Below are 12,174 nucleotides of genomic sequence, written 5' to 3'. Positions count from 1 at the left end.
AGTTCGAACGGAGGAAACAATCGCTGCTGTAGCTTATCTGCTCAAATGGGCGTAAGCAGACAGTCATTACAGTCAATTATGCACAAAGTTTTGGACTTATTCCCATATAAAATTCAAATGGCCAACAAACTGAACGCTGCAGACTTGCCGATTCGCTTGGAATTTGCCAGAAGATGCTTCAAATGATGGAAGAGGATGGAAACATGTTGAACTGTCTTTTCATGTCTGACGAGTCCCATTTCTATTTAAACGGTAACATAAACAAACTAAATTTTCGAATATGGAGTGCTTTCAACCCACAGATACTCCATGAGACGGAATTGCATCCACTTCGTGTCACAGTGTGGTATGCAGTTTCATCACGCTGCATTGTCGGGCCCTACTTCGGTCACACCGTTACGGTTACTGTAGACCGTTACTTGAGCATGTTGAGAGAGTTTTTCTATCCAGAATTACGCCGAATGAGAATTTTTTTCAACTCTGTGTGGTTTCAGCAAGATGGTGCAGCTCCTCACATGGCCCAACCTGTTATGACAGAATTCCAGAAATTCCACATTCCGTTGGCCACAATTGCGGCTATTCCTGCCTCAACTCTCCAAGCAGTAATGAACAACTTTTTGGTAAGATGCCGCACATGCATCAACGAGCAGGGGGGGCATTTAAATTCCATTATTTTTAAAACTAATTAAGCTATATTTAATAAAATTGAATGAGCTTTAACATGAATAAAAGAAAAATGAATTCCATACACTGAAAAAAAATTATTTGAGTTTCTTAATGTAGCAAAATTCATCAGCCACCCTGTATAATGTTATTGTCGGAACATCAAAAAAGTCAACATATTGATATTGGGTGACTGTAAAGTTATTTTGTTCGTGATAGCATGCACTCTAAAGATATCAACTGTACATACGTATTATGACGTACATCATTCACGAATATTTGGGTATGAGAAAGCTCTGTGCAAAGTGGGTGCCGCGTAAGTTCACTTTTAACCAAAAACAATTACGAGTTGSCGATTCCGAGCAGTTTTTAGAGATGTTCAATCTTAATAAACTCATATTTTTACGTCGCTTTGTGACAATGAATGAAACATGGTTCCATCATTTCTTTCCGAAGTCTAATCGACAGTCAACTGAGTGGACTGCATGCGTTAAAGCCGTTCCAAAGTGTGCGAAAATACAACAGTCGACCTTTCACCAAGATAATGCACCGGGTCACAACACAGTGAAATCGTTGGCAAAAACCCATGAATTTTCTTCAAATTGCAACTTCATCCCACGTATTCTCCAGATCTGACCACCAGCGAATATTTCCTGTTCTTAGATCTCAAAAGAATGCTCGSTGGGAAGAAATTTTCGTCGAATGAAGAGATGATTCCCGACAAATCGTACTATAAAAGTGGTAACAAAAAGTTAAAGGGTCGCGGTYATAGGCGAGTTTAAAATAGCGTGCCAGTCGTTCTTCCTTTTCGCTGTTTGGCGCCAATTGCAGTTGCCAAGTGTAGCCAGGTGCTACTTCAACTGGTTTTTCCTACGGAGTGGAGGTTTTCTCTATTCTCCCTGCCAAGTATCGCGTCGAATATTTTCAGAGCTGGAGCTTTTTCATGCATTCGGACGACGTGACCTAACCAATATAACCGCTGTCAACTCACTATGTTGAAGACTAGGCTTGAAAGGAACTATGTTATGTAAAAAGAATAAATTTTTAAAACTCATGATATATCTTAAAAATTTTAAAATAATCGCCGGYAAATAATAATTAAAATAAAAGGACCCTTCACCAAAGCTATAATATACCAATACCATTTATTACATTTCAATCAAAAGCTTTTGCACCGTTTTATATATAATCTTGCTTTATATGCGGCAAATCARCGAATTCAATGCAAACTACTATTATATTCTAAATGCCACTCAAAAGGTSTATTCGCATGACGAGCAAAACCGCAAATTCCATAAAGCACATTCATAACTGCCCTACCCCAAACGCATAGTTTCACAACCCCACCGACAACCTGACCTACATTTATCTAACCTTACGCCAAACACACCCCTTATAATGAAATAAAACATGGCACAGCAAGTGCCCCGCACCTCTCCGACGCTTTGTTAGGCCATTTGTAAGTAATTTTTCCAGCAAGTTTCAATTGATTTCACACGGCCAACAGGCAGCAACAACGCCGAAGCGCCGAAACGCCGCTCAACTTTGCGAAATGTCTGCGCTAAGCATGGCCATGCTGGAAATAGCGCAAAAACGTAATACAACTACAACACATATCTAAAAATAGGTTTGTATGTATGTTTGTATGTACACATGTATATATATAAACCTGCATAAACTAGTAGTATCCTCCTGTAAATGGCTGTGTGCGCTCTATTTATCAGCGCTTCTGTGTTGCCATTTACAAGCACTGTGCTATTTGGGCTCAATGTATCGCAAATACACATGAAAATCCTCACAATATGCGTGTATGTGTGTGTGCGCAGATGTAATAACCAAAAAGAGGCACGCAAGCACACATCAAACCGATTGCCAGTGCACCTGAGTATCCGTGACTTTGGCAGTGGATCGCTTAAATGTTTAAAGGTGTCACTTTATAGGCAGTGCGTACGTGTGTGTTTGTGTGTGCATTTCGAACTAAAAGTGGCACTCCGTCTTCGTACATTGGAAAAACTGTGTGTGGATCTTAGAAGTGTTCGCTGCACATAACTGTTAAAAAGCGTTTGTGAGTTGCTTCGGTTTCTCAAAAGAGCAGAGCGCACCTTTTACAGCCTGTGGAATATGGATTTCAGTGTTCGAAAGTGTCCTTGTGCTCGCAATCCACTTTGAGTGTGCGCTTTCTCCACTCTCAGTTTGCTCATTTTGAGAGAGCAGAGTTATACAGTTTTATTTTATTGACTGTTGGAAGTTATGTTACTCTGAGTTATGGGCAACATTACCGGTAATTTGAAGGGGAAATGTCGTTACATATCAAACTACCGTTGTTAGCGTTATAGCGGTCCACAATTGTAGCCATAATTTATAAATCACGTTTTGTGGAACTTCGAAAGTTTTATGTTAGATATGTTGTGCAACATTTTATAAGACTAYACTTAATTACGTTCAAAGAATGTTGTGAGAAGAAAAGAGATTTATAGTCAAGGAGAAGGCTGAATGTAAAAWGAAGCTCCGTTGTATGGGTGGCACACAAGTTCAAACAAAAAACTCGTATGAGCCGAATTTTCATCATTATTTCGAAGCGGATTCAATATATTTATGAAGGGCTGATTAAAAGTAGATCAGTTACGTCAATGTCAAGCAAAAATGGTCATGGCCGAATAATAGTCATTCGCCGCAAACGGTGGTAAAGCCAGAAAAGTTTTGCTATGCGTTTGAAGAGAATGGCAAAGAATCAATTAATATAAGCAGCTTCTATAYGGTCAAATTCTTAATTTGGACCCATACCGTCAACAATGGATCGCCTGATGGAAGTAATCGCTGAGAAGCGTCCAGATCCGAGAGCATTGTTGGGAGGTTCTTCTGTTACAAATGGTTTTGCTCAATACTTTTTCAGTTTTTGATAAGAAAATAACTTCTAATAAAGTAGGAGTGTCCACCCTTCTTAGAAAATCGTTATTATAATAGAGTATCCTATAAAAAATACTAGAGGAATCATCGTTAAACTCCAGAGTGATAAAAGTCAGGCATATGTCTATGCCGAATCAACAGTTGAGGATCCAAACATGTCACAGCTTTGCTGTGGAAAGTAATAGGACTGATTTTCTTCCGGAGCGTCCGCGCACCGACAGGATTCGGTACGGTTCAGCGATACGCGACTACATTCTGTGTGAAACTCGGCACAAACGTTTGATGTGATCAAGCAGGCTTACCCAGACGTTGTCGGTGGCACTAGGCCTTTTTGGAGGACAGGGTAGTGGTCTCTTATGAAGACCATGCTGGGAGACCTGTGACCTCGACGAACACCGACAATGTGACTCGTGCGCGCAAAGTTTTGAACTCAGTCCGTCGACTAAGTATTCATTTAATTGTCCAGATATTAAATTTATCAAAATCTGTTGTACATGACATTGTGACGGAGCMCTTGAACATGCGCAAGGTGTGCCCGAAGATGGCCYCAAAGTGCTCACTGACGACTAGAAATTGCGGCGAATAGAAGTGTGCCAAAASCGGTATCCCAACGCTTCCGCAGCAGTCCGGACTTTTTTGTTTCCTTGCCTAAAAAGGCCGATGAAAGGCAAGAATTTTGAGAGGACTGAGGGTATCCAAGCAGCATGCATCTCTACTCTCAAGGCTATTCCGCAGAAAGCCTTCCGTGACGTCTTCAATGCTTGGAAATCGCGCTGACAGCGCTGCATCGACGCAGAAGGAGCATATTTTGACGGTTTTTAAAGAATTGTAACAATTGGTTGATTTTTTTTTGTTTTTAAATCGACTCAGTCTAATTRCTTTCCGGACAAACTCTGTAGATACAAGATATGTATGGACATAGCTACGTATAAAGAGSACGCTTGTAAAATTTATAATTAGAGAAATTCAGTTTTTTCGCGGAACGCAATGTTTGTCGAGGTGCTGGCGAGCACATTCATCTTCTAGAAGCCAACTCTACTAATTCCTGGTGCTGGCATGTGGCACATACCTTCAGTGCTCCTACCAGGAAGGCAAKCAGAGATGCAAAATGTATGATTATGACTTTGGCTGCTTGTTAGTGTTGCCTCTGTTCATGTTGTTGTTGTTGTAACGGCAGAATTCTGCCTCTGTCATCCTCTTCGTCCTCCGTCTTGCCTCTGTTCATCCTGTCAGGTGGTTAAGGAATGCTTTTAGGATCAGGCTGTGTGGAGCTGCCTTTATGCCTCTCAGACCTAATCGATACCAAACGAGGTGACTCCCTATCGTACAATTTCTTCAGTCTACTCCTGGAAAAAGTAATTCGATATGTAGATTTGTAAAGTTTCAAGCTTTTTCAGGAGTGTACAACTATTGCGTACGCAGTGGGTCTGGTAGAGAACGAGGACAAGACGAAATATCTCCTGTCATCAAAAAAAAAAAAAAAAACAATCGTCGCACTCGCGGCTTGGCTCCCACTTCACTGTTGACACTCATAACTTCGAAGTTGTAGATAATTTCGTCTATCTTGGAACCAGCATTAAAACCAACAACAACGTCAGCTTCGAAATCCAACTAACGTAAAATCACTCTTGACAACAAGTGCTACTTCGGACTAAGTGGGCAAGAGCAACCAACCGTTGGAAAGACAAGGTTAAGAAGGACGTGGATACACTAGGAATCTGCAATTGACGCCAAAAGAAAGAACGACTATTGTAAACTCGTCTATAACCACTAAAGCGGTGTCTACTCCAATACCGAAGAAGAAGAATGACCGAATGAATTAGATATACATATGCATATGTATAATTTCGATTTTTCAAGCCACTGTGGATTTTAAATTTTTTCACAAAAAAAAAATAGTTTTTTTTTGACAGTCCTGCGATCCTATATTCCTCTACACTTTAATAATAGTATTTTTTGGGATTTGAGATAAATTTAACCAGAAAAATCTTTCTTACCAAAAGAAACTTTTTTTCGAAAATACTCCAGGAGATCGACTACAAAATGAAGCACAGATTATTAAAATTTAAGAACTAACCGTAGCTCTTGTAGACAAGGATGGTCCAATAATTATTTACTTTAATTTTCAAAACAGGTCGTACGTACCCAAATCTGGATTGGCGATTGTGGTAGCAGTTCGTAGCCCACCTAGAGACGGTGATCAACATTTTTCGTCCACCCTACTTTTTGTGGATTTTAAAAACTCGCAGCAATTGGTATTCGCATTTTTTATAGCGCATTAATAAAATTATATAAAAACTAAATTTAAATCAAAAATTAACAACAAAATAATGTTAGAAACCTGAAACCACCCTGTTTTTTCTTTTTCACATGGAACAATCAGTTTTGAAACGACATTTACAATGCGCTCAAAACTATTTGTAGCACAGTTTTGCTGTCTCTGATATTGTTTTCATATTTCAAATGTCAGCGGTTCAGTTGGAATTCGCTGCGTTCGCTTAAATTTTATACACGCTTTTCGAGTTAATTTACTAATTTGGTATATAGATTTTACAATATAAGGATAATATATTTGCTCAAAATATAAACGCTTTGAAATCGTRTACAACTAACACATCGTTTATATACGTTTTTATTAAGTATGGTTGCAGACTTTCGCCATAAATTATTGCAGTAAAAGTGCTAAACAACAACACCACATAGGCGTTGGTTGTTCAACGCTGTCCATATATATTTTGAAGCACCCGCACAGGCGCAGCTGCTTTAACTGGCAGTTTTTCGAGACAATGGATTTTGATTATGTGAATTTAAATCGACTCTCGGACGCCGAGATAGCGACACATATGCGTAAATTAAATTATGAAAAATTTAAGTCGCTGGTGCGCATGCATCTATCCTTTGAACTCGATTTGAACACGGATGAGTAAGTGAATAACATAGATTTATCTATCTATCTAAGTGAATAGCATTAAAAATGTATTAGAAAATAAAAATAAATTGTGTTAATATTATAATCTATGTGTATGTGTGTATTGTAGATTTGACTTACCGTGCCATGAGATTGTATATGAAGATAAAGGAAAATTGAAGAAATGGAATCGCTTATCCAAAAARCAGAAACATGCCACTGCGGGTTGCACAAGTTCAGGCTCAAAGGGCTCGACTAGTGCAGAGAATAGTCCGGTAGAAGCATTGCACCAAAAAATAAACGCTGGCTTTTTGATGCATCTGCAGGAGTTRAAAGCTTTTCTAATGCTTGAGAAAAGTATGTATAGCAAGTTCAATAATATTTAATTAATTCTTTTAATAAAAAAAAAAAAAAACAGATTTAACGCAAGAAGGCATTTTTCGCAAAACCGGATCAGCATCGCGACAAAATGAGCTACGTCAGCAGGTACAAAATGACAAACCCCTCGATTTGGAAGGTGGTGGCTATTCAGCACACGATTGTGCTACCGTATTTAAAGGTTATTTGGCCGACTTACCTGAACCACTGCTCACGGACGCTCATTACCCGGCACACCAGCAAATAGCGCCATTATGTTTGGGCTCCGGTTCGTGCAGTAGCAGCAGTACAGGCACTTTAAATCGTCCACATAATCCGGAACGTATTAAACGTGAGCAACACCTGCTCAACTCCATACAGCTGCTAATACTATTGCTGCCGGAAGAAAATCGCCAATTGCTACGGCATATCATAGAAATTCTCAATGCTGTGGCTGCGCATGAGCAACAAAATAAAATGACACCAGAAAATTTGGCTACAATTTTTGCGCCGCATCTCATTTGTCCACGCCAACTGCCGCCAGAAGCACTACACTATATATCCAAAACGATGTCAAGTATTATTGCTTATATGGTTTGTAAGGGGCAAGAGATTTTCGAAATGCCTGCAAAATTATCAACAGACATACGCGCCTATTTCGTGGAACGTAAACGCAAGAAAACCATGTCGCCGGAGCAAACACTTGATGAATCCATATCGGATATGTCAACGGTGAATACGGTGTATACATTCGTGGATCGTGAGAAAACAGCTGCGGCACATACTGCCAACAATACAGATACCGAATTGGCGCAACTATATGCACATATACAAAGCTTGCCGGAGTCTTCGAAGAAGCGCCGTCTCATCAAACAATTTAATAAACAAAATGGACAGGGTAAGTGCCTTGTTTGGTGTTATGTTTTAAGCATTTCGCTTTAATTTGTCTCCCTTTGGGGCAGGTACACCGCTCCAATTGGTGGTTATGAATCGATTGAAGGGCACAGATGCGTCGCGCAGCGCCAAATCTATCGGCGACTCTATCAAGAAACACATTTTCCATAAAAGTCTCATCTCAAGAACCCCTAAACGTCCAGCTACCACCACCACCACCACTTCAACAACACCAGCTGGCGTTGAAGTAAGTTGCATTGTTAACTGTTATCTTCGTATGCTTTTTGTGTTAATCGCATGTACATCTTTGTTGTTGTTCTCTTTTTTTTTATTTCCGCATTTGTGCTGTACCCAACTTCTTATCAAACATATTTTCTCGACTAAATCATAYAATAGACCCCAAATTTCGCAAATACACACAAAAATCCAAAAATGCGGGTACTCTTTCGCAGTCCCGCGCCSTCTCAAATCAGCAGCAACTACCCGCTTGCCAATACACCCATCAGATCTACAGCAACAACAACAACCAACCAATCGACGCATGCTATTAATCGCACGCTCACTAACACACCAACATCTTCATGCACATCTTCGAATACCTCATTGTCCAATACACCGTATTCCATTAAATCACTACAACAACAACATCCATTACATAAATCGATCTCATCAAATTCACTGCTTTCGYACTCGTCTGTAAAGCAACAGCGCAAATTGACACTTCAACACCATATCAACAACGATGAAGTGTCTGAATCTTCTTCCCTCTCCTCAACCAGCAGCGATGGTATGCCACCGACAGCAGTGCCGAAGTACGATTGCTCCGTTTCCGCGCCCGTCAGTCGTCAGAATTCGGACGAAACTAATGTGGCCCAAAGCGCCATCAACCGTTTAGCCGCACACTGGGATGCCAATTGCTGTACGCCACTAAAGTTCGTTTCACATGCGGCCAAAGGGTTAGCACACGTGGACACCTCGAATGCGGATGTGCGCAAAACGGTCGCTTGGGATGATGCGCATCTCTTAAACATCGAGGAGATATCGAATCCTTGCACACCCATACAACAAAATTCGGTCGAGTACAAGTCGCGCTACAAGTCGGAACCAAATCTGAGTTACGCTAGCGAAGCTGTCAACACGACGGCGGGTGCGCAAGAGAGCGYTACAAAGTATGCCAGCGGCAGTCGTTCGTTGACACGCAAACTCATGAAAGGTGTAAGTATGGGCAATTTGAAATTTTCTTTTGCCACACCAGAGTCAACGAAACGGCTGGTACGTACTGTCTCCTCTACGTTGCGTAGACGTTCCGCAGGTGACGATGAGCTACCGAAAGTAGACGCGAACGCCAAAGCAGCGCAACCAATAGCAGCTGCGGCGAGCGAGAGTCTAGAGGATCTGGACGATGAAAACTTTGTAGATAATCCCGATGATCAGCTGGACAGCGATAGCGAGCTCGGTGCGGTGGATGATGACGGAGAGGTAGAGGAGGCGGCAGATAACTACGAAAGCGCTTATGCAGCAGTGCATGACATTGGTGTGACCGTCGTGGATGGGCGTAGTAGCAATAGCAATTCGAGTGACAACAGCACCACACGCTATCACAAGCAGCTTTTGCTGCAACAGAGTGGCGTCTATAGAAGTATGGAGTTAATAACGAGCACGCCGTCATTGCTGCTCGGTAGACGCTCAATGTCGCCGATTACGAAGTCTACACAGCGTATGCCCAAATCAATGCAGGTAAGCGCACTAATAATTTAATAGGCTTGCAGCATGTTAGTTTGTAGTTTAAAACGTAAGTAACGAAGCTATAACACCACGATATAAACTTCAGGCAATGGAATCGATGGCATGTGTTCAAAGGTGGACGGCCATCCCTCCGACCTTTCTCGCTTCTTCTCTGCATGGTACTTAACACGCTCCCCCACTAAATCCACAGCGACCATATTTACGAACTGGACGAAGGAGTACAGACTTGAGCTTAATATTGCAATCGTTGGCGTCAAGATTCCGACCATCAATAACAAGATTTTACGTGTAACTTTTGATAGTCTATGCTCCTGCACTCCTAATACGACTGCGATTATCGCCAAGGTACAGAGCCGCAACCAAACCCTCAAGTCGCTAGCCTGCAGTACATGGGGAAATGATAAAGAAACGTTGTTGGCAACTTTCAAGCACCAATATGTTCACCTGGATGCAGTGGAATGCAGATGAAGTAACTTCACACTCGTCATTACACTGCACTCCGAACTACGACAGGATGCCTCCTAATGGCTCCCATTGAATACCTCCATAATAAGAYTCTTATGATTCAAGTTAAGGAGCATAATGAACTCCTCTCCAAGCAATTCCAGCTGGGATGTTTTCGCAGAAATCACCCCTGGACCCACCTGCTTGGAGCGGAACCGCCTCTTAGGAAAATCAAGAGGTCTTTCGTTAATTACCCTTCCGGTGAATAGCGTTCTTGGAGTCAAATCCCATTAAAGACGAAGAGCTCGAGTTGCACCGCGAAACGCGAGGGACACTTGCGCAACTTCGTTCTGCATATTGTAGCAAGTTAAACTCCTACTTGTCTAGAATAGAACCCGACATATCCAACACATGTCCAGGGATCAATGAGTTTCCGCTTGACACTAGCCACTTCTTTACATGCCCTTCAAAAACCCACTCATCTGACACCCTATTACCTTTGGTCCGACCCCGTCGAAACAAAACGTTTCTTGGGCCTCCCGTTAGATGACGTCGACTTAGGGTGAAAAAGACAGATCTATATCTCTTAGAACTAATTCGGACAGTCGTAMMTAAATCGACKCGGTTCATCATTTCCATCTAATTTCTGTGTTCTAGGAATCAATAATGACGCCACGCTCACGCAAACCAGTTATGGTGCTGACCACAACCACACACAGTTCCAGCGATCAAAACCAGACTATTTGTCAAACGGACTACTCCAGTTTTCGCGAGCAGGACGAGGACGAGAGCAGACAAAGCCGCAACAGTGCCGACTTCACGCAAACCGAAATCAATGAAATGGATGCAGCGCCGCACTTGCAGTGCGAGGATGCCACCTCGTTGGACAGCTACACGGAATTGATGCATGCGCGTCAACCAGTCTTGGCAGCACTGAATCACGACACAGAACGCAGTGTGGAGAAGGTTGACGCACTAAGCAGTAATTTTAAGTGAGTAAAGCATGTCCAAATTATATAAAATGTTTTATAAATATTTTTCTATCCTTCAAACATCTTCACAGAGAATATTTACGCAGTCGTAGCGTACTCACCGCTAGTCCAGTTGACTCGTCGTTCTCTAGTCAACCCGATGATTTCTGTTCACCACAGAATATTGAAGATTTGAATGACTCACAATTGAGTCCCAGCTTACTGTATTGCCTTGACGGCCATGAACCCGATGAAGTTGCAATAGATGACGATAATAAATTAATTAAACCAAAAAATGACGCGCACGCGCAGCAAACGCCAAATCTGAATAGCACGAATGTAAAAACTGATGGCAGCAAATGTTTCACACCACACAATTCGTATTATCGCAATCGGCTGTTCGCCATGAACAATGCACGCAAACGTGCTGCTAACAGCGAATATGGCAAGATCACACAAACACCAATAATAACGGCTGCCACAGCGCCGAACAGCAGCGAACTGTCGCACATTGGAGATAACAGCACGAAGGCGTCAGCAAATAAAGAGAATATGGAACTTGTGGATGGCTACTTGCGCTCAAGAAAACTGCTCATAAGCGAGTATCCCGGCGAAACATCTTTTTAAATTAGTTACTACATTACTATTATATTAATTAATTTATATTACAATTACTTAAACGTATTAATTTCATGTAAACATATACATACATATATTTAATATAAGTTAGATGTGCATTTTAACCTTGAATGGTTAAGTGTGTGCACATTTCGTATTATTTTCAAATCAAACTCGAATTTCAAAATGCTTCCCACTTTTACAGAACAAAAATATCAATTTAAACTAAATATAGTAAATTAGTATTAGTGCCTATTTACGTACACACGTAAACATTACATAACCAATAGAAGTTGCAAATTATATTGTTTAAGTGCAAGAAGTTAAAGCAAAAAATTTCATTGCCTATTTTCTTGTATTCTCCTAAATTATGTGTATTTATATACATACATACATATTTTTATAACATATGAAGTTTTTAATATTAGCATTTAGTTCTACAAAATATGTAATTTGTTAAAACATTTGTTATTTTACATATACTCAGTCATTTATGCGTTGAGAAATGTAAAATATTCATTCAATAAAATATTTCTTAAATTTTGAAAGAGAAATTKTGTGTGCAATTCTACTTAAATTATTGCAAAGCAGGCATAATCATAATTTTTTTTTAATATATACTTTGAATAAGCAAACATAATTTTTTTTCTTTAACTATTTTTTTTT

The 12,174-nt window shown here is 40.6% G+C and overlaps 1 protein-coding gene across 1 annotated transcript; it reads left to right on the top strand.

The window, feature by feature from the left end:
• Positions 1–6,048: 6,048 nt before the first annotated feature.
• On the top strand, positions 6,049–11,930 carry LOC108978792. Its single transcript, XM_018949249.1, has 8 exons — positions 6,049–6,109; positions 6,211–6,493; positions 6,609–6,835; positions 6,897–7,733; positions 7,798–7,976; positions 8,126–9,466; positions 10,577–10,911; positions 10,983–11,930. Exons 2-8 carry the CDS (start codon positions 6,357–6,359, stop codon positions 11,515–11,517), a joined length of 3,591 nt encoding a protein of 1,196 aa, XP_018804794.1. The 5' UTR covers positions 6,049–6,109; positions 6,211–6,356; the 3' UTR covers positions 11,518–11,930.
• Positions 11,931–12,174: the final 244 nt, after the last annotated feature.

Source organism: Bactrocera latifrons, unplaced genomic scaffold (assembly GCF_001853355.1).
Source record: "Bactrocera latifrons isolate USDA-ARS-PBARC rearing strain unplaced genomic scaffold, ASM185335v1 scaffold_127, whole genome shotgun sequence".
NCBI lineage: Eukaryota > Metazoa > Arthropoda > Insecta > Diptera > Tephritidae > Bactrocera > Bactrocera latifrons.
The sequence above is the reverse complement of the archived record's forward strand: the minus strand, read 5'-3'. Positions and strand labels throughout refer to the sequence as shown.